Source organism: Macrobrachium nipponense, chromosome 4, assembly GCF_015104395.2.
Source record: "Macrobrachium nipponense isolate FS-2020 chromosome 4, ASM1510439v2, whole genome shotgun sequence".
NCBI classification, from domain to species: domain Eukaryota; kingdom Metazoa; phylum Arthropoda; class Malacostraca; order Decapoda; family Palaemonidae; genus Macrobrachium; species Macrobrachium nipponense.
This window is the reverse complement of record NC_061100.1, coordinates 48883385-48906604: the sequence shown is the minus strand read 5'-3', so window position 1 is coordinate 48906604 and position 23220 is coordinate 48883385. Positions and strand designations below refer to the sequence as shown.

The 23220-nt window shown below is 43.1% G+C and overlaps 1 protein-coding gene across 3 annotated transcripts in view; it reads right to left on the bottom strand.

Moving 5' to 3' along the window:
* The window catches only part of LOC135210923 (DNA primase large subunit-like), a 290700-nt gene that overhangs the window by 88493 nt on the left and 178987 nt on the right, over nucleotides 1-23220 (bottom strand). For all 3 annotated transcript variants that reach the window (XR_010313592.1, XM_064243889.1, XM_064243888.1), the window contains exon 7: nucleotides 1770-2099. Coding sequence is in view for 2 of the 3 variants with exons in the window: in XM_064243889.1 (XP_064099959.1) it covers nucleotides 1770-2099 (330 nt within the window). In the remaining variant the exon portion in view is untranslated. The remainder of the gene's footprint in view (nucleotides 1-1769; nucleotides 2100-23220) is intronic.

Here is a 23220-nt window from a genome sequence, read left to right as displayed (position 1 = left end):
CTCGCTCACCTTTTAATAAAAGGTGTCGGTATATATAGAGAGCGAGTGAATACCACTACCAGAGGCACCCTGCCATTTAGCTTCTTCCTCCGCCAAAACCCCCTCAACAGAGGAGCCGAACTATAGCCCCGCTACCCTCTACTACTACAGTGAGCGCCTCTGACGTCATTCCTGAAGATAGCACCCAAGCTTGGGTTAAGCAGGGTGAGGAATACAAATACAGGGTGGGATTTCACTGGGCGACACAGGCCCCTCGCCCAGAAATAGATTTTTCCTTCGTCAAAATCCCTTTTTTGTTCCATTTATTTCATTTATATTTTCTTTAATATATCAGCATTCTATTTCTTGTGCTGGACATATGTTCAATAATCTGTTTTCTGGTATTGCTGTTGATATTTTATTTTCAGCTTCAAGTACTAGAAATCTCGACCAGTTATCTGGTCCAAAAAGATTATCAAAATGCACCAGTTTTGGGTTAGGACAATAGTTTCTATTTCTTTTTGGACCTTGCCTCATGTGGGTTATCTGTGTATCAGATTTGCTTCTTTTCTGTAACGTATAGTTCCATTGCTATTGTTTGAATCTTCTGATTGGTTTTTATTTTTTGTTGAATTTCTATGGGCCCTGACGGGTGTTTTTGGATCACATAATTTATTTGGAACTGGACGTTCCTTTGCTGCATTATTATCTTGAACTGATTGAAGGAAATTCAGGGATAAAATTCCAATGGTCATAAACTGTGCAGAATTTTGTCCATCTAGGGGCCCAGGGGTACAAAAAACTTTAGTCGTATTTATCATAAAAATTAGAGAAAGAAAGAAAAGAAAAATAATATATTCTGGAAAAATATCATTGGCTTTTCATGAAGTTAAATCTTCCGCCAATGGCACAAGTGAAAAATGACTCCCAAATGTCCGCATTCCTACCCTACCCCAAAAGAGGAGGGCATAACATGATTGGTATGGCCCAAGTGTAAGCAATATCCGCTTGGTAGGACTAAGAGTATTACAAAAATACAATTATCCCCATCCTAACCATGTCACGGGCAAACCGGACAGAATGCTGAGTGTTCTATTCCTAGAACCAGGACCCCCTGGAATCCGTGGTCCAGCTCCAGGTCAGAACATTGTCGGGTAGATGATGGATTTACCACAGTTCCCACTATTTAGCTTTGGATTTAACTTCAATCCAAGTTATGATGTTTTCTTATTTATTTGATATGGAAAATCTTAACCCAAAAATATATACATAATGTTATATGGGACACTTGGGTTCGAACCTAGGAAGAAATTCCTGAGGTTTGAGAGACCCCTCACCACATCAAGGTGGTCCCAAAATGAGGGGGAATCACATTTAACAAAAGTGTCCTGTGTCACCAAAATTGACTTGAAGTAATAGAGACAAATATCCTCAATGTAGTATTTTATATGACACATAGACCTCTTCTTAAATACTATAGCTCTAAAAATATAGTGCATCACATTAATTTGATTGGTGAATTATATACATTACCCTAAATGTACCCTAAATGTAAGATGTTAATAGTTCTACTACATTATCAAGCACTATCTAGTGTCTAAAACAGTTTTACTTTGGAACTATTTTTACCTAAAGAATCTGGATTGAACTATTAAAAATAAATTTAAAATATAATTTTAACCATCAGATACTAAAAGTTCAGCTGAACTGGATCAGTATATTGTAACAAAATTGAGTTTACCAAATTCTCCTTACCACTAACTCAATAAAGCTATGGAAAATCCACTCACCTTATCAATTTCCATAACCTTTGTGAAATGAGACCTCCAAAAGAACATTGCATCTTCCAGACTCAATCCAGCTGCTTTAAGGAACAACCCATAGGTAAGACGTCCACCATGCTTAAGGTGATGATTGGTTCGAAGAGCATCATTTAGTTGGCGCATGCAAAGTGGAAATGATTTGGAGGCTAACTGATCAATCATAGCTGGTGTTATAACATGACTTTGTCCTTTCTTTTTTTCTGTGTAATCACTGCCTGTATACCTCTTGTCAAAGTCCTGAAGCATTCGAACAAGACGTTCATCATCATCCAACTGGGGCAGAGCCCTGTTTGTTTGCTGTAAAGGAAATACTATGAAAGTTTTTCTAAAACAACTTTTACCATCTTCAGGCATACATACAAACCATTATCTTAAAACACTTTACACTTTATAGTTAAAGGTGGAACAGCAAATACTGATTATTTTATGAAGGGAAGTGGCAATCCACTAAATGGCTAAAGAAACCTCCCTTTAACCCTTAAACACCGACTGGACGTATTTTACGTCAACATTTTTTGTCTCTCGGGTGCCGACTGGACGCATTTTACGTCGACACACAAAAGTTTTGTTAAAAATTGCGGAAAAATACTTTTAGGCCTACCAGCCAAAAACTTTTGAATCACGCGCCTTGGGGGATGCTGGGAGTTCACGGATCAAGGTGTTCTTTTGTTCACAATCGTTACGCAGGCGCGCAAGCGCGAATTTCTTTCTTGCCGCACTAAAAAGTATCTGTGACACAACTCTGAAATTATTTTGTCACTTTGACATAATTTTTGTACCATTTTAAATTAGCCGTTACATGGAGTATTATATATGAAAATGTGCACAATTTTATGTAGAATACAACCAAAAAATACTCATGATTGTAGCTTTTATCAGTTTTGAGATATTTTCATATAAATAACGATAAGTGCCAAAATTTCAACCTTCGACCAACTTTGACTCTACCGAAATGGTCAAAAAACGCAATTTTAAGCTAAAACTCTTATATTTTAGTAATATTCAATCATTTACCTTAATTTTGCAACTACTTGGAAGTCTCTAGCACAATATTTCGATTTATGGTGAATTTATGAAAAAACTTTTTCCTAACGTCCGCGCGGTAACTCTTCCGAAAAAAATCATACTGCTATATGCGATTGTGGTAATGTTTGCACCATTTTAAAATTAGCCGCTATATAAAGTTTTATATATGGAAATGTGCGCAATTTCATGCACAATACAACTAAAAACAACCCATGGTTGTAGCTTTTATCAATTTTGAAATATTTTCATATAAAAAATGATAAGTGACAAATTTTCAACCTTTGGTCAACTTTGACTCTACCGAAATGGTCGAAAAACGCAATTGTAAGCTAAAACGCTTATATTCTAGTAATATTCAATCATTTACCTTCATTTTGCAACAAATTGGAAGTCTCTAGCACAATATTTCGATTTATGGTGAATTTATGAAAAAAATAACATTTTCTTTACGTCCGCGCGGTAACTCTTCCGAAAAAATCATATGTGCGATTGTGGTAATGTTTGCACCATTTTAAATTAGCCGTTACTAAAGTTTATATATGAAAATGTGCGCAATTTCATGTAGAATACAAAAAAAAATAATTGAAGGTTGTAGCTTTTCTCATTTTGAAATATTTGCATATAAATCACGATAAATAGAAAAAAAAACCACGTTCGGTCAACTTTGACTCTTACGAAATGTCGAAAAACGCAATTGTAAGCTAAAACTCTTACAGTCTAGTAATATTCAGTCATTTATCTTCATCATGAAACAAATTCAAAGTCTCTAGCAAAATATTTAGATTTATGGTGAATTAAAAAAAAAAAAAACTTTCCTTCCCTCCGCGCGCGGATTCTCCGCCACAAATCTCCAAAATGCGTACATCACATTCTCGGAATATTTGCTCCTCTTCATATTAGGCATTTCATAGAGTTTTATATATGAAAATGTGCGCAATTTTATGTAGAATAAAACGAAAAATATTTAAAGGTTGTAGCTTTTCTGATTTCTGAAATAATTGCATATAAAAAAATATATATAAAAAAATTTGACATTTGGTCAACTTTAACTCATCAGATATGGTCGAAAACTGCAATTGTAAGCTAATACTCTTACAGTATAGTAATATTCAATCATTTGTCTTCATTTTGAAACAAATTGGAAGTCTCTAGGACAATATTTAGATTTATGGTGAATTTTTGAAAAAAATATTTGTTTACGTCCGCGCGTTACGAATTCATGCATTATTTTGTGAAAATATTTTCTCTGTTGCTTTTATCATTTTACAATGTGTTATATACCAAAATGATCGCAATTTAGTGTACATTACAACGAAAAAAAGTAACTTGTTACCTTTAACTGTTTTGCGCACAGCGCGATTTGAATACAATTATATATGAAATTTCGTTTTTGCGCTATCATATATTGCATTATTTATATATGATAATGATAATTTTTTTCATTTCTGATGGTTGCATACTAAACTTCAGCCAATGACAAAAAAAGGAGCCAAAAATGAACTCTTAATCTTGAAAACTAAGCGCGCTGTGATTTTTTGGAAAAAATATTTTTTCCGCTTCCGCGCTCACTCCGAAACACCTCCGGCACACGGGAGACAATTTTTTTTTTTACCACTTCGGCGTTTAAGGGTTAAATACATTTCATAAGCTCCCTTGTTCCCATCAACATCAAATTTTGCTCCAGGAAGGAGACATTTGCCACAATCGAGGCAATTGAAGTAATATTTATTCTCAGGTAAGAATCAGGTAAGAAAGATGAGAAATGGAGAGTAGTAAACATTGACAGGAACGGGGATCCTACTTTTTAGCAGTTCATAATCTTCCAATGAAGGTGGATATACATACAGCAAAAAAATCAAATGAAAGTTATAGCTACCTAACAGTTTGTTTTACTATAATACACAGAATACTACAAAACTTGCCAAACAAAGAAATAACAGATAGCCCCAACTGTGGCTCTGTTATATAGTTTCAGCAAATAGCTTTGACTGGAGAAATGAGTTCTCAGACAACATAACATTTAATGATAATGAAAAATATGATATCCAGGAATGCATATTTCAAAAGCTCACAAAGACTTGTATGTACACACCAAATTATTCAGAGGTGGTTTCTTTTCAAGATCAAAATTAATGCTGCAACATCTCATACGTATGTATCATAAGTAAGGCAAGATCAAGTACCAATGCAGTGCAAGATACCTTGTGTCACTAGCATGGGAACTTCTCTTATCATGAATGTTCTCATTGTAGGTACTGCACAGTACTGCAATGTGTAAGCACTGCAAAGTTATTCTCAAGTTGAGCACTGAATCCTGTTTTAACTAACTCACAGACAATGAGTCTGTAAGTTTTACCTAATGGTAGGATATGCAATTTTTATAATAAAATTAATAATACTTACCTGTATAATTTATCTAGCACTAAATCCCCAAAACCACGCCAAAATTTACCACATTGGCAACCCTGTTACCTCCTATTCTGTCCGCCAGTTGGCAACACTGCCGTTTGACAGTTACAATACCTTCCCTTGAAAATCAGTTGTGATAGGCAGATCGTGGGGTAGAAGGGGGCTGGGGACTAGATAAATTTCACATGTAAGTATTATCAATATTAATTTTATTATAAAAATTCCATATTAACCGGGTGACAAATACCTGGCGGAGTAGGAGCTCCGTCGTAAAAAGACATAATATACGAGTATATGTGTGTGCTATGGAAGGGATATAATATATATTTCTGGGCTCAACCTGTGCCGCTCCATGAAATGCTCCTTATAGCACCATTTTTAAGGTATAAAAACTGCTATATATACCAGAGAAAAAAGTTGCATGGAATGCTAGGAATATACCCAGCTCACTCACCCTTATAGGGTGTCAGTATAGTAACTGGGGCGTGTTAAAACCACTATCAGAGGTCTCTTACCAATTAGTTCTCTCCTTTCTCAACATCCCCCATTACTACGAGGTGCCGTTCTACATCCAACTACTGCCCGCTACTACTACTACTAACCACGCGATTCCCATCATTCCTTTTCATAGCACCGTGATATGTACACGTGTTCTTGTGTTTGGATCTTATTTTGTGCTTTTTTAGAAGATGTCTGACCTTCTTGAAGCTCCTCCTCAAGTTGAGTATTGCAATTATCAATTTTGTTAACTTGAGGTAGCAATATACAGTATAATTATTTATTTTGGTAATTTGAGTCTCGGGAGTGTCGGATGATGCCGCTCCCCCGACAACCATTTTGATGTCGCTACCTCCCAGAGCTTCTTGTTTACGTGACGACTTCCAATTAGTTCCTCATACTAATTGTAGTCAGGTTTATTTAGCTCTAAACATCTTACACACTGATTGTTATGATTTGGATGTTTGTTAACAATTGTGTATTAGCTAGGCTATTTTGGCTTTCATAGTTAGGCTACCTGACCGGGCCGCACGCTGCTTTGGAAGGTAGCCTACACCAGTGAGTTCCCTTTTGATATACATATATATATTAGTTGTTTCTATTGACATTATAATGGAATAGCATAACCAACTATATCCCTCTTTAGCCCCTACAGAGGACTAAAGTTTTATTCAAAATCGAAACGTTCTGATTAGTGAGTGGAACACGATTAGACTCATAGGATGATATCTTTAAGTCATTATATTACCTGACCAGGTCGGCATTATACCCGATTTTGGAGGGCTAATTATTGATTAGAGTGATTTAGTCTTCCTGACCACGTCGGCATTTTACCCGATTTTGGAGGGTTAGGCTATTCGCTCGGATTACTCCATGTTCCTCTCTCATCCTCCGTTTTCCCATTCCTCCTCCCCATTGTTTACTCACTCAATGCCATTATAACCTACCTACTTTAGAATATATGAAGTTATTTTATATAAATAATTATTGTTTATTGTGTATACTGTATTGGACAATAGGCTATGGACCTGCTGCCTTGATCGGGTGGATCCACTGTGTCTCGGAGGGTTGTCCCACCTGACCAGTCACAGTGACCACATGATCACGAGCGAGCCACTCTTCTCGGCTGTTTTCCTCCCCCTGTACCCACTTCGGTGGAGTACTTACTCACACCACATTCTAACCCCGAGGTCTCACGTGAGTCATACGCTCTAGAGCAGATGCGGGGAACAGCTGAGAGAGAGTGACGTTGCTCACACGCTCTGTGAGTCGAGGCAGGTAGCGCTCGCTCCTAGCTAGTCATGGTTGGCCACCGGACGCACCGGACTGAGTAAGCACCTCGCCACGTACCTCGTACCCTCCTACCCCCGGTATCCCCTCCTTCGCTATCTTTCCGCCCCGGTAGGGCCGGGATAACCGTAGAATCGTACTTATATATTAATAACTATGATTCTTTTGATCGGATTCAGGAATTTTACCCTGTTCTGATACCGTAGGCTGATCCCTCACAGAATGATATAACCAATGGTCGATTTGGGAAGAAGGTTACAGACGGAGCCTAGTATTTAATTAGTTTATTTTAATATTATTTGTCGGGCCAGAATATTAATGGTAGGAATTATAATTCCAACCAGGTATTCTGGCATGTATACTGTCATCCCTATTTCTGATTTCTTTGTACCCCTTTCTTGTCATCTTATTTTATAGAAAGCGCTTTACGGAACTACACATTCCGGAGCCAACGGAATACTAGGGACCCTGGTTTCCGCTCCTCCCAAGCCTTTCTTGCTAATACGTACGATCTACTACCGTAGGGGTACGGAGAGCTGAGAGATGTTTCATACTTGAAATTATCTTTCCTGAGCCGGCGGACTGGTGTAAGGTTAACTCCGCCACCATTGCTGTCAGTCTCAAAACCTTATAGTAACAAAAGTTCGATGACAAGAGGCACATGAAGGAAACAGAACGTTAGGAGACCATGATAAAATGTTTAATGCTTAGTTATAAGGAAGCATGAGGCTCCGCTGACTTAAACAAAGCGGATCTAACTTAACTATATAACGCACCGACTCCTCCGGTGATATCAAAATGATGATCTCATGTATCAAATTAATTTACAGGTGGTATGCTGTCATGTGACAGCATGCGCTGCTGTGTTGCAGCAATCATGTGGGCATGAGGTCTGCCGATCTCATGCCCCGTGTGCAGTCCAGGTTGACGACCTTCTGGTTTGGCATCCAGATGGATGTGAGATCTGTTACGTGCTGGTCTCAGATATAACTAATGACTCGGTATGTACAGCATTCCATATCCTAGTAATCATTACTAAGTATATTGACAATATGGAATTTGGGAAAAATACATTATAGTATTATAAAATAAGTTCTAACGGGAATATTTCTTTCAGACCCCCCAGACCATCAAGAACTCTTCCCTGGCAACCCTCATGATCTGGGTTGACGGCTACGGCCGCAATGTGAAGGCCAAGAAGCCTTATATCCTGGTGGAGGATATGTGTAATCTGCTGTATCCCAACGCCAAGATGTCGGCAGCATTGCCTAAGGATGTGGCAGCACCGATCATCCCCAGGATCAGGGAGGAGACACAGGTCCTTCCTGAAGATCTTGAGGGACTAGGGGAAGATGTCTTAGAGGATGTAGCAGCCATCAACCTTGACATTGAGACAATGGTCCTCGACTCCGCCGGACAAGGTAGGGAGGTAAGTGAGGCAGGTGGCGCCCGGTCTTAGATCCCAGTTCTTAGTCCGGCACAATCTAATTCTTCCTCTCTAACTTCTTTCCAGGGGTTCACTGGGAAGACCATGGCTAGGGACAAGCCATGCTCAGTGACCCCTAAAGTTAAACACTTGAAGAAGGCCCTACCTAAACCAAGTAAGCCTTCTAAGCTACCTAAGTCAATCTCAACCAGGTCATCATCAGCGTCTAAGCCAATGATGGACTCGGCAGTTGCTACTCCCTCACATCACGGGTCGAAGCAAGGAGCTCAAAGGCAAAGACACCGGAACTTGCTTTTGATTCGGTAGCCTTTTCGAGCCCGTTAATGGAGAAGATGGGTAGCATAGTCCAATCTCAGATTGGACCAATTGCTGATCGCCTGCAGTCTGTGGACAACTTGGCCCAGAGACTGTAAAATCAAGAAAATCTGATTGAGAATCTTTTGCGATCCAGACTGCCACAACAGCAGCAGTTCGTGATCCCAGACGCGTCAAAACTCCCGGCGTTCGTAAAGAACAACCCATGGCGATTGGCTCTTCATGCCCGTTTTTAGAGGGCATGCTAACAATTGAAGGATGTGGCACCCGGCCGGTAGAAGACTTCGAATTCTACCCGCCAGGATTACAATTTCCCTTCCCGGGTTACGCGCGCCTGACAGAGGAAGCGTTAGTAAGGGTAGATAAGGTCCCCAAGGAAACCATTATCTACCCAAAAGAACAAGCTCAGTCCGCCAGGGTCCGGACTTTAAATGATTGGGAGTGCGTCAATACGAAATTGACGCCCCATAAAGGATCCTACACTATGTTCGTGGTGGAGGGACAAACCCCAACACCTTGCACCACAAAGGTAGTTGATCTTGCCTTACAAGCGGCCATGGAAGACATGCCCACGCCGCAGTTAAGGGAAACTGACTTGACTTCTCTAATGTTCCCGGGAGACCATGATTGCTGGGTTGACGCACCAGCTACGTTCCCTCCGTGGAAGCAGACCATCTGCAAACCAGTGAGACTCCCCAAGTAGGAGGAAGGCTGTACCTCTTTCGAAGCCGTTAGACTTTCAGCAAATGGGCATACAGTATTATACCCAAGGGTCTGGGGTGGAGTTGGATAAAAGGGCCCCCTCCACCAACCAGTTTTTATCAGATTCCAACGGCAGAACTAACACTCTACACCAAAGATCTCCTTCTAAAGAATGCAAAAAAAGAAGTAAAACGTTTGAAATTTCAAGGATGCTTGTTCAGCGTTCCAAAGAAAGACTCAGAGAAGCGAAGAGTAATTCTAGACCTGTCCCATCTGAATACATATATTCAATGCGACAAGTTCCATATGCTGACCGTCTCGCAGGTACGGACCTTACTTCTCCGTGGGGCCGTCACCACCCCTATAGATCTTACAGACGCTTTTTATCATGTTCCGATAGCAAGGCATTTTCGTCCTTTCTTAGGGTTCAAGCTAGGCAAAAAAGCATACACTTTCAAAGTGATGCCATTCGGACTCAATATAGCGCCCAGGATATTCACAAAGTTGGCAGAGATAGTAGTCCAACAACTGAGAACTCAAGGAATACAGCTAGTAGCCTACCTAGACGATTGGCTTATATGGGCCAACAGCGTCGAGGAATGCCTCAAGGCGACGGACAAAGTAATAAAATTTCTGGAATACTTAGGATTCCAAATAAATTTCAAGAAGTCCCGTCTTACTCCGGCAGCATGTTTCCAGTGGTTGGGGTTACAATGAAACCTGAACACACACAAGCTGTCGATTCCACCAAAAAAGAGGAAAGAGATAGCAAGGAACACAAAAAGTTTTCTCAAGGACAAACTAACGTCCAAGAGAAAACAAGAAAGAATCCTAGGCTCACTCCAGTTTGCTTCAGTAACAGACACATTACTGAAGGCCAAACTGAAGGACATAAATCGAGTATGGCGGTCCAAAGCAAACAAGAAAAATCAAGACAAAATTTCTCGAATTCCACCAATACTGAGGAAAAGATTTCAACCATTGACCAAGGTAAAAAATCTGGCAAAATCGATACCCTTACGATTCCCACCGCCAGCACTAGTAATCCATATAGAGCCTCTCTAAGCGGTTGGGGAGGCTACTCCCAATACGAAAAAGTCCAGGGTTTGTGGTCAATGACATTCCGTCAACTACACATCAATATTTTAGAAGCCATGGCAGTGTTTTTGACAAAAAAGACTCGCCCCGTCAAAGAAACAACACATCAGACTAATTCTGGACAACGAGGTGATAGTCCACTGCATAAACAGGGGAGGTTCCAAATCAAGTCACATAAATCATGTGATGATAGCAATCTTTTCGATGGCAACAAAGAACCATTGGCACCTGTCAGCTGTTCACACGGCAGGGATAAGAAATGTGGTCACAGATGCACTATCAAGGACAACTCCGCTGGAGTCGGAATGGTCCTTAAACAAAAAGTCATTCAATTGGATTTTCCAACAGGTTCCGGATCTCCAAGTAGATCTATTTGCCATGGAATCCAACCACAAACTAAAATGTTATGGAGCCCCCAACCTGGACCCTCTGGCCTATGCCAAAGACGCCATGTCCATAGATTGGAACACCTGGCAGAGAATTTACCTGTTTCCACCCATAAACATGCTAATGAAAGTCCTGGACAAGCTCAGGACTTTCAAAGGACGAATAGCTCTGGTAGCCCCCAATTGGCCCAAGAGCAACTGGTTTCCTCTCTTGGTGGAACTGGACTCCGCCCCCGGCGGATTCCCAACCCAAAATTGACACAAATAGTACAAACTCACAGTGTGTTAGCTTCCTCAAGAATTCAGAGTGCCCTAACTTTGTGGACTTTATGAAATTTGCAGCACAAAAAGATGCTGAGATTGATCCTCTAAACACTTTGTTTTTAGAATCAGATAAAAGAGAATCTACTCTTCGTCAATATGATTCGGCTGTAAGAAAACTAGCCAAGTTTTTAAAAGACTCAGGGGTTCGGACATTGACTATGAATCTAGCAGTTACCTTTTTCAGGACCTTGTTTGAAACAGGCCTAGCCGCTAATACAATTACAACAATTAAGTCTGCTTTAAAGCAAATATTTCAGATTGGGTTTAATATTAATCTTACAGATTCATATTTTTCATCTATTCCGAGAGCCTGTGCCAGACTAAAACCAGTAACTCGTCCTCATACAGTTTCCTGGTTTTTAAATGATGTCCTTAAGCTAGCTTCTGACACTGATAATGACTCATGTACTTATATAACACTTCTTAGGAAGACATTATTCTTAGTAAGTTTAGCATCTAGAGCCAGAATATCTGAACTCTCAGCATTATCTAGAGAACCAAATCATATTGACTTTCTTCCTTCTGGTGAAATACTAATCTTTCCAGACAGGAGATTCTTAGCAAAGAATGAGGATCCACAGAATAGATGGTCCCCGTGGAAGATGTCCCACTTCCACAGGATCTGTCCCTGCAGTCTAGTTAACACTCTGAAAGCCTATTTGAATAGAACCTCCAAAAAGTCTTCAGGGCCCTTATTTATTAGAGAGAATGGAGGAACCATTTCCCTGAAAGGAATCAGACAACAGATTCTTTATTTTATTAAATAAGCCAACCCGGAATCAGTCCCACATGCCCATGATATCCGAGCAGTAGCCACATCAGTCAATTATTTTCACCATGTGAATTTTGAAGAATTAAATAGATATACAGGCTGGAAATCACCAGCAGTATTCAAACGCCACTATCTAAAATCCTTGGAAGCCCTAAAATTTGCAACAGTGGCAGCAAGGAATGTGGTTCCCCCTGATATATCAGAACCATCATAACAGGGTCTAATCTTCATAAATAAAATTTTCCTTTATTACTTTCTCTCCTACCTGCCTCGCTTATTGTCCCTGCCTTAGCCTTGACATTCATCTGGATTGCACATTAACCCACTCTTATGTTGTACATATGTTAATAATAATATTGTATGTATTAGATTTAGACATCTTATTGGATCTGTTTTGGGATGTTCTTCCTTACTGTTACCAAGAAGTTTTGGAACTTTCACTATTTTTGTAGTATAAGACATATGTAAAATTAATATGCATTATTAAATATGTTTATTTTAAAATATTCTGATTTTATTTCAGTTCCTTGACCAGATGTTTATTTCCAAGCTTATGGGACCAATTCTCTGTTACTATTTCACGGAGCGGCACAGGTTGAGCCCAGGAAAGGGATTTTGACAAAGGAAAAATCTATTTCTGGGCGAGAGACCTGTGCCGCCCAGTGAACCCACCCCTCTTGTTTTCCTCACCCTAGACTGGCCCAAGCTTGGGTGCTATTAGGAATGTCGGGAATCGCGTGGGTAGTAGTAGTAGTAGCGGGCAGTAGTTGGATGTAGAACGGCACCTCGTAGTAACGGGGCATGTTGAGAAAGGAGAGAACTAATTGGTAAGAGACCTCTGATAGTGGTTTTAACACGCCCCAGTTACTATACCGACATCCTATAAGGGTGAGCGAGCTGGGTATATTCCTAGCATTCCATGCAACTTTTTTCTCTGGTATATATAGCAGTTTTTATACCTTAGAAATGGTGCTATAAGAAGCATTTCACTGGGCGGCACAGGTTTCTTGCCCAGAAATAGATTTTTCCTTTGTCAAAATCCCTTATATAGCTATATATATATATATATATATATATAATAATAGAACAGAATATAACTAAAATAGAGCTCCACGATGAGGCGGAGCCTTAAGTCTGAAAAATCCCATTCTCAAGGTCAGGGCCAGCATCGGCCGGGGTCTGAGACCGCCGGAGCGGGTGGGAGGGTTACAGACGTGAGGGGGGGTGGAGGGAATTAGTTATGCGCAGGGTGGAAGGGAGGGAGTCCCGGCCTCCCATGCCTAGAGGCCCACCTTGGTGGTGGTGGAGGGAGGGGGAGGGACGAGTCCCTAAACCCTGTAGTAAGGTGGCTGGGTACGGTACGCCTGAGCACCGAGTGTGTGTCCCCCCCCCCAAGGATACTCCCCTCTTCACCTATGAAGACTCGGATAGGCTAGCTGAGTAACGAGCGAGTTGTCACCCCACCGAGGTGGGTGAGCGGGTAGGTAGGGGGGAGAGGGGAAGGGAGGTCGGTGACAGGGTGACTTGTACACGATCAACTGGAAACCTTCTCAGCCGGGTGAACACACACGCAGTGTGAAAGACCAGTCGATCGAGGGGAGGCCTATAGGCCAACCCAAAGCCGTGAATCATAGCAACACAAATCAATGTCAAAAAATAATTTCTGGGCTCAGCTCGTGTCGCTGCGCGAAATATCCTTTAATCTATTATTTCTAGGGTAAATGTACTAACACATACCAGAGAATAAATAAATAAAGAAAAAGGTCAGTACAACTGACTCGCTCACCCTCCAAGAGGGTGTCGGTATGAACACTATGGCGAGTGAGACCACTACCACGAGCCAAATACCAATAGAAATCTCCCACTACAAAATCCCCACAAGAGGAGAGCCGACCCACAGAGTGGGCAGCAACTACTACTACTCCATCCCATGCTGCCGACTGCTGCGCCTCTGGTGGCTATCCTTTCAGTTAGCGCACACGGTATACACGTGCCCTTTTTTGCTCTGTGATTTTTGTGCCCTTTTCTTGGATTTATTTACCATGGAGCGTGCAGCCATCGCAGCAGCTAAGTTAACCGTACTCAGTATTTGTATTGCTAATTGGGTTTTTTTCCGGTCCCTGAGCCCGTATTTGCCGTTTTTTAGGTATAAATACGAACTCTAGGTCGGAAAGCATGGCCAGCATTGGTTTCTGCCTCGTGGCGGGTTCGTTCTTGGTCTCCCATACCCAGAACATTCCCTTACTTTAATACGCTCTATGTTAATCATCCGTTTTGTTTAGGGTACAGTCTACACGGTTTTTTGTCATGCATGCATGCCTTTTTACCTATGTAGGCTCCTTCTATCCAGACCCTAGCCACGGCTCTTAGTATCGGCCCCGGCTAGCTTTGAGTGGTAGACTTTCCTTCGGGTTAGTCGTACACTCCTGGATTTTTTCTCCTACTATTGTGTTTTCTTCCTTTCATATTTTATTCATTTTATTGTATATTGTATTTAGGTTAGTGTAGGCGTCTGGCTTCATTTAGCCTAGGTTACGGCCCATGGGGCCCATATGCTACCGCTCCTCAGTTCGGTTGCTTCCCGATAGCATCCCTCTGTTCAGCCGGTGGTTTTTTCTAGGCCTTAGTGTCTCATTGTTTTTATAGTTACCGCCCGTGGTCACTACGTGATCACGGAGCAGCCAGGACGCCTGTCCAGTCTTCTTCCCCCCTCCCGCTCTTCCATAGAGTCGGGGGGTGGGTTGGTCCTCCCATGCTCGCTCCGCATACCCGAGCCTGCCTCCCTCTCCCCCCCAGGCGGAGGGAGTAGAGGGACGGGACAGACCCAGACTGGACTCGACCTCTCCAGCTTCTCGGTCCGGCCGGATGGTAAGGTGGGGGGACGGGCCTTTCCCCCCCTCCACACTACTACTCGTCGCTCCGTTGCTAGCCCGAGTCTGTTTGTCCTCTCTTTCCCTTTCCCACCTTACTGGGCTCCTTTGCCACCGGAGCCCCAGCATCCAGCGGAAAGATGCTAGTCCACCCAACAGGGTGGACCGGGATACACAGTTGGTCTCTACTAACCACTCCGGCTCGCTGAGTCACGAGACTCCGCCACGCACTGGATTTAGTCCGGTACGTTCGTATTTTATAGGTTTAAGTTCTGTTATGTTAAACTAGTAAGTTTATCTTAAGCTACCTTAAACCATCCCCCCCTCCCTCACCTGTCTCACCGGATCTCTCCGGGGTTATAGCCTATTCAGGCGGTAAGGGAGGGGTTATGCCCAAATTTTTTCCGAGCTCCGGCATGCAACGGAGTTCTTCTACCCTTTAGCCTGTAAGTGACTACCTTTAAGATACTCATGTGTCTTTTCACTTACAGACCACCAACTGTGAGCATCCGGGATGCGCCGCCACACTTCAAGACCCTTGTGGACACAAAGTTTGCCGGTCCCATGCTCCATGCGCGACTCCGCACGGGGACATCCAGGTCTGGTATCACGAGACGTGCACCATTTGTTATGATCTGGTGAGCCAGCTTTTAGACGGGGTAAGTATGCCAACTCCGTTAGCCAGTCCCTATTTGGTTATAATTCTTAAGTTTTCTAAAATTCAAGCCTACAAACTTAAGATAAAAAATTCATGGGGTTTTGCAGCCCCTATAATTTTAAGTTAAGCTTTTAATTTTGTTTTAGTTTTAAGTTTAATCTTAAAATCTAATCAATACCCTCTCTTTCAGGCTCCGGCTGTGAAGGATACCGCACTGGCAACCCTGCGGGCCTGGGTCGGCGGTTTTGGGAAGAACGCCGCCAAGGGTATGCCCTACATTCTTGAAAAGAAGTTGGCAGTACTGATCTTCCCCGGAGGAAAGTCAACAGGCTACGTCGACCAGCAAGAGGCTGCCCCGACTATCGCCTTCATCCAGCAACAGCTGGCTGCCTCGTTAACAGATCAAGGCCAGGATATCTCCTGCTTAAAGGAAGTCGCAACATTGGATATTAAATTGGAATTGAACCTATGGTATGGTGTAGACGACCTGTTGGTCGAGGTAAGTACGTTGGACGCCCAAGGGATACCCTTGGGTGCTACTGGATCTTCTACCCCTGCAACCTCTCCATCCTTCCAAGGCTTTACAGGTGCTGAATTATATACTTCTCCTGACGCTTCCGTTAGACCCAAGGTCAAAGGTCAAGCTGTTAAAAACCTTGACCAAGACGTCGTCGTCGTCTAAAAAGACGGCGTCGGCGTCATCCTCTTCTCGTAAGTCTCCAGCTAGGAATCCCGGAGCAGATAGGTCTAAAGCTTCTGTCCGGCTCTAAATCCTCTAAGAGTAGATCCTCCAGGGAGAGATCACGCACTCCAGCGGAGTCGACAGTTCCACTGCCCTTGGTTCCGGTTCAGAGCCACCCTTCCACCTCCGCAGCAGCTCCGGCTTTGGATTCCAACGCTGGCCTGTTGCAACAAGTGGGCGATCTGGTTGGTTCTCTGAAATCAGTATGGAACAAATGATCTCCCGGTTGTCTGATAGGATCAACTCTCAGACAATATTATAGCCGGACTGAGCCAAGCTCCACTAGCTTCCTCCCCAACTTTCAGCACAGGGGGAAGCCAATTACCCCCGTATGACTCTCTACCTCCGTTCTCAATGAACAATCCTTGGAGAGTAGCATCATACGCCCCCTTCCAAGACGGGCTTATCTCTATCCCGGAATGTGGAACTCGGAGGATTGAAGACTTCGAGTTCTACCCGGAAGACCTTCAGCCTCCCTTCATCGGCTATGCCAGGCTCACCGCCTCGGCTATGACTCGGGACGATAAAGTACCAAAAGAGACAGTCCTCTATTCACGAGACCAGGCTCAGAGAGAATGGCTCAGGTGTCTAGAGGACATGGATTGTTCCAATACCAAGATTCAATCTTTAAGAGTCCGTTTACGATCTTTACAATGGAAGAGAGTACCCCGCTCCCTTTCTTGACAAAGATCGCTACAACCACCATTCCAGCAAGCCCAGAAGGGGGATTTCGCCATGCCGCAGCTGAAGGAAGCGGACCCTACGTTCTCCTTTACTCCCCTCAGCCGGTGAGTGTGGGAAGATTTGCCCAACACCTTCTCAGCGGGCAAACTCAAACCAGACTGTGCTATGGAGCAGTTTGGTGAGAAGCTACCTAGGCTTCCGGATAGCCTTATTCAGGCGGAATTCGATTCCAAATCGCGGTTAGCCAGGTCTATTAATACCATGGCCATGACCGAGGTGGCTACCATTTCCTATGGTTCGGAGCCACTATTAAGCTTCTCACCAAATCTCTGACTCAAACGGTACAGTCTGATATGTTTGAGTTCGCCACGGCTAGGACGAATTGTAGGAAACATGTCCTACAAGAAGCAACAATTCGGCATGAGCGAATAAGTTGCTCACATCAAGCATCTGGGGAGCAGACCTCTTCCCAGAGGCGATGGTGAAGGAGGTCCAGGCAGAGGCTACGAGGTTAAACCAAAGCCTTAAAGATCGTTGGGGTCTTACGGCCAAGAGACGTCAAGATCAAGTGATCAAGGGTAAGGCTCAAAGGAAACCCAGACGTTTCCAGCCCTACCAGAAGAAGCAGCCACGCTTTACACAGCAGGTTCCAGCTGTTCCGTTGGTGCAAGCAGCCCAACCAACCTTCTACCTCCAAGGCTCAGTCGCAGCCAATATATGTTATTTCCCCCCAGCCTCAACCCTCCACCTCTTACGCCCTCTCTCCAGCCTACATCAAGTCTTCGAGGGTCAGGCTTCCCAGAAGTATGACCGCTCGGGTAAGGGGGGCAGAGGTAAACGATCCTTTCGTGGGAGAGGATCGGGAGGGCCCTTCAACAGAGGGAAGCATTTCAGGGGAGGCCGAGGAGGCTATCAAAGCCAATGAGGATGTTCAGGTAGGAGGGAGACTGTTTCACTTCCGCCACCGGTGGAACTTCAGCAAGTGGGCGCAGAGCATTGTGTCAAAAGGTCTGGGTTGGAGCTGGATAGCGGACCCGCCCCCATCCAGACCTTCCGCCAACTTCCATCCAAAGAATTGACGGAGTATGCGGAGGACCTCCTTCAGAAAGGAGCTATAGCGAGAGTCAACAGGTTAAAATTTCAAGGACGCTTATTCAGCGTGCCAAAGAAAGGCTCACAAAAAAGAAGGGTAATCTTAGACTTGTCCCGCTTAAACTTAGCCATTCGCTGCGACAAGTTCAAGATGCTCACGATCTCGCAGGTACGGACCTTACTTCCCCGTGGGGCCGTCACCACCTCTATCGATCTTACAGACGCTTACTATCATATCCCGATTGCAAGACACTTCCGTCGTATCTGGGCCTTCAAAATAGGAGACCAGACATTCTCCTTCAAGGTAGTTCCTTTCGGGCTCAACGTAGCACCCAGGGTGTTCACGAAGTTGGCGGAAGTAGTAGTTCAACAACTAAGATCGCAAGGGGTTATGGTAGTAGCGTATCTCGACGATTGGTTGATCTGGGCTCCAAACAGTCGAGGAATGCCACGTAGCAACACTGAAAGTGATTCAGTTCCTGGAATATCTAGGCTTCAAGATAAACAGGACCAAGTCAAGACTCACTCCAGAGTCAAACTTTCAGTGGCTGGGCATCCAATGGAATCTATCCTCCCATACTCTGTCGATTCCATCAGCCAAGAGGAAGGAATAGCGAAGTCAGTTAAAGCAATTTCTTGAGTCACACAACTGGCGTCAAGAAGAACTCAGGAAAGGATCCTAGGTTCACTCCAGTTTGCATCGTGACAAAACATCTTGATGAAAGCCAAACTGAAAGACCTAACCAGAATCTGGCGCTCACGAGCAAATGTCAGGTCCAGGGACAAGTTATCCTCAGTCCCTCAGATTCTACGGAATCGACTTCGCCCGTGGGCGAAAGTCAAGAACTTATCGATATCAGTGCCCCTTCAGTTTCCTCCTCCGGGGATTACCATCCACACGGACGCTTCATTAAGCGGTTGGGGAGGATATTCCCAGTTCAAGAAAGTTCAGGGAACTTGGTCACCTCAGTTCCGTCAGTTCCATATAAACGTACTGGAGGCAATGGCAGTGTTCTTGACTCTAAAAAGGTTAGGTCCGCCAAAGTACTCCCACATAAAGCTAGTCTTGGACAGCGCAGTGGTAGTACATTGTATAACAGGGGAGGCTCCAAATCACGTCATCTAAATCATGTCATGGTAGCCATCTTCTCCCTGGCGGACAAGTTCAGTTGGCACCTCTCCTCCACCCATATAGCTGGAGTGAGAAACGTCATAGCAGATGCTCTATCCCGATCAGTACCTCTAGAGTCGGAATGGTCACTGGACAACAGTTCGTTCCAATGGATTCTTCAGAGAGTTCCAGGCCTACAAGTGGATCTCTTCGCATCCCAAGCGAACCACAAACTCCCATGTTATGTGGCCCCCAACCTGGACCCTCTGGCCTATGCCACGGACGCCCTGGCCCTCGACTGGAACAACTGGGAGAAGATTTATGTCTTTCCTCCAGTGAATCTTCTCATGAAAGTACTGAACAAACTCAGGACATTCAAGGGTCAAGTGGCTCTAGTAGCCCCAGACTGGCCGAAGAGCAATTGGTACCCTCTAATTCTAGAACTGGGGCTTCGCCCTCTTCGGATTCCCAGTCCCAGGCTCTCCCAGTCAGTACAAACGAAGACTGTGTTCGCTTCCTCAGGGATTCTAAAAACCCTAACTTTATGGATTTCATGAAGTTTGCGGCGAAAAGAGATGCGAATATTGACCCTCAAAACATTCTCTTCTTTGGAATCCGATAAAAGAGATTCAACTTTGAGACAGTATGATGCTGCTGTCAAAAAGTTAGCAACCTTCCTGAGAGAATCAGATATTAGAATCATGACAATCAATTCAGCTATATCCTTTTTCAGATCTTTATTTGAAAAAGGCTTAGCAGCTAGCACCATTACGACAAACAAGTCAGCCTTGAAAAAGATTTTTCAATTGGTTTCAACATAGACTTGACAGACTCCTACTTCACGTCTATTCCCAAGGCTTGTGCTAGACTTAGACCTTCTAAGGCCTACGTCAGTATCATGGTTCTTAAGTTGATGTTCTAAAGCTGGCTTCAGAAACTGATAATGACACATGCTCAGTTTATAATGCTCTTAAGAAAAACTCTATTTTATTAAGCTTGGCCTCAGGAGCTAGAATTTCAGAACTGTCGGCTTTATCCAGAGATCCGGATCATATTCAATTTCTTCCCACAGGGGAAGTGCTACTTTCTCCGGAACGTAGTTTTATAGCAAAGAATGAAGATCCTTTGATGAGGTGGGAACCATGGAAGGTAGTACCCCTTCCACAAGATATATCTCTTTGCCCAGTATCGACCTTACGAGCCTTTCTGTCTAGGACCTCCTCATCCTCATCGGGTCCTCTCTTTAAGAGAGAAAAAGGTGGTACTTTATCTATTAAAGGCATCAGGCAGCAGATCCTGTACTTTATTAAACAAGCCAATCCTGACTCTTTTCCAAAAGCACATGATGTCAGGGCAGTAGCCACCTCAATTAACTATTTCCAACATATGAACTTCGATGAGTTGAAAAAATATACTGGATGGAAATCGCCGACAGTATTTAAACGTCATTACTTAAAGTCCTTGGAAGCTCTGAAATTTTCAGCAGTGGCGGCGGGTAACATAGTTTCCCCCGCCCCCGACTCGGCCTAATCTTTAGTAGAAGATCCAGTCCTCCTTTCTACCTGTCTCACCCAACAGTTCGTCTATTCCTACCTTGTTCATCTACGGTTACCTTGTGTCTTAGCTGCTTTTATGATGATATGGTGGGTGTCCCTTATTTTTTTGCTAGGATCACTCACAATCGATTGTATATTTTGATCTCTTAGATGTGTTCCCCTTATTTTTATGCTAGGGGATACATCTTAATTGTAATGGTTACGGGTTTTGTATATTAAGTTATATACATTCCTTGGTATGTTATTGTTATTGAGTTTGTTCTGCTCAACTTATTATCTTAATTGCTCTGGAGTTCTTGATACATGTCAATACACAGATACTATTTTGGAACATATATGCCATGTAAGCCCTGTATATATGTAAATTGCCTTAAGCTAAGAAATATTATTAGCATTAAGTTTAATTTAAGCAATATTTCTATTTTTGTATCATTGTGTATATGTATCTTTATTATCAATTATATTCTTTTATTTTATTTTATCTTTTATTTGAGACCTCTTTTTTGTTTTGTTATATGTTTATTTACAATCTTGTGCTATTTCTCTGGTACGATTTCGCGCAGCGACACGAGCTGAGCCCAGAAAAGGGATTTTGACGTAAGGAAAAATCTATTTCTGGGCGATTGGCTCGTGTCGCCAGCGAAATCCCACCCTACCCTTCCCATCGCTCAAGATTGTCTGCTAACTTCAGGATGGCCACCAGAGGCGCAGCAGTCGGCAGCATGGGATGGAGTAGTAGTAGTTGCTGCCCACTCTGTGGGTCGGCTCTCCTCTTGTGGGGATTTTGTAGTGGGAGATTTCTATTGGTATTTGGCTCGTGGTAGTGGTCTCATTCGCCATAGTGTTCATACCGACACCCTCTTGGAGGGTGAGCGAGTCAGTTGTACTGACCTTTTTCTTTATTTATTTATTCTCTGGTATGTGTTAGTACATTTACCCTAGAAATAATAGATTAAAGGATATTTCGCTGGCGACACGAGCCAATCGCCCAGAAATAGATTTTTCCTTACGTCAAAATCCCTTAATAATGAGATAGCTGACTAGCCTAACACGGGGGTGGAGAGATGAAGTAACAAAAAGGATGAGAGAAAGATATGTCCTGGAATGGCTAGGCTAATCACAAATCTGACGATTTGGGTGTGTTAGCCTTGGCATTCATGCGGCTAGTCAGTATGCCATACCAAAAGAATCGGGGGCAGGCGACTAGGGAGCGGAAGGACAAAAATACGAAGGAACAAGGTCCCAACATAAGGTATGAGGGACATAACTCCTAACAACAGGGAATCGAGATCTGACTAGGCTAGGCTAAGATCCGAAACATGCGGTCGGAGCAATACAACCCCCGTGAAGGGCTAGGATGTATAAAACCAAGCTAACTGCATTAAATATGAATGAATTATATAGATAAGGGAAAATACTGCTAAACATCGGATGCCCAGATGGTATAGGGGACCGAATGGAGCATGTGAAACCGCCATGCGGTCGACGAGTCAGGAGAAGGCGGCTTGGGAACAATGATGCTCCTGCTACCTCACTTCTAAAACTCAAAAAACAATGGAGATCTTCATAAATGAGATCTAAAACATTAAAAGCAGTACTTAACTTGGATGCAGAAGCTTGAGCCATCTTGGATCAGGAAAAATTCCAAACGAGAACGAAAAGCACAGCACAGAAAAAAAAATGCGTGACACTAACGATGCTATCGAAAGGAATGACGCCAGAGACGTTCACTGTAGTAGTAGCGAGTAGCGGGGCTTTGGTTCAGCTCCTCTGTAGACGGGGGATTTTGGCAGAGAAGGAAGCTAATTGGCAAGGGACCTCTGGTAGTGGTTTCCACTTGCTCTTTTACTATACCGACACCTTTATTCAAAGGTGAGCGAGCCAGAATATTTTGGCACTATTGTTTCTCTTTTTTCTCTGGTATATATAGCAATATTTATGCCTTAGAAATGAGGATCAAGGATACATTTCACTGGGCGACACGGGTCGTTGCCCAGAAATAGATTTTTCCTCCGTCAAAATCCCTTTTATCTATCCCAATTAACCACATTGAAAAGGAGGAGGTAATCTGAATAAAATTCCCCTTTTGGGCTGAATAGGAGGAACCAACATGATCCAATTAATGGAATAGAAAGAAAAAAAATTAATAAAAGGACATAAAACAACAAAGAAATATAAATCATATGGTGAGTTAATAACTCAACCCAAAGTCTAAGATACCAATAACTCTGTAAGTCTCCTCCCGTAATGCCAACGAACTGCAGTAGTGAAAGACAGGTGTAAGTGCATAGTCAATCCGTCTGTGCAAGAGTCAGGTGACCAACCAGGTGACAAGTCAGATGGCATCAGGGCAGAAAGGCTGCATCCTGATGACTTCATCAAGCACTAAAACCACCGGTGACACCTGCCTTCTCATGAATGTCTGGTGCCGAGAGAGA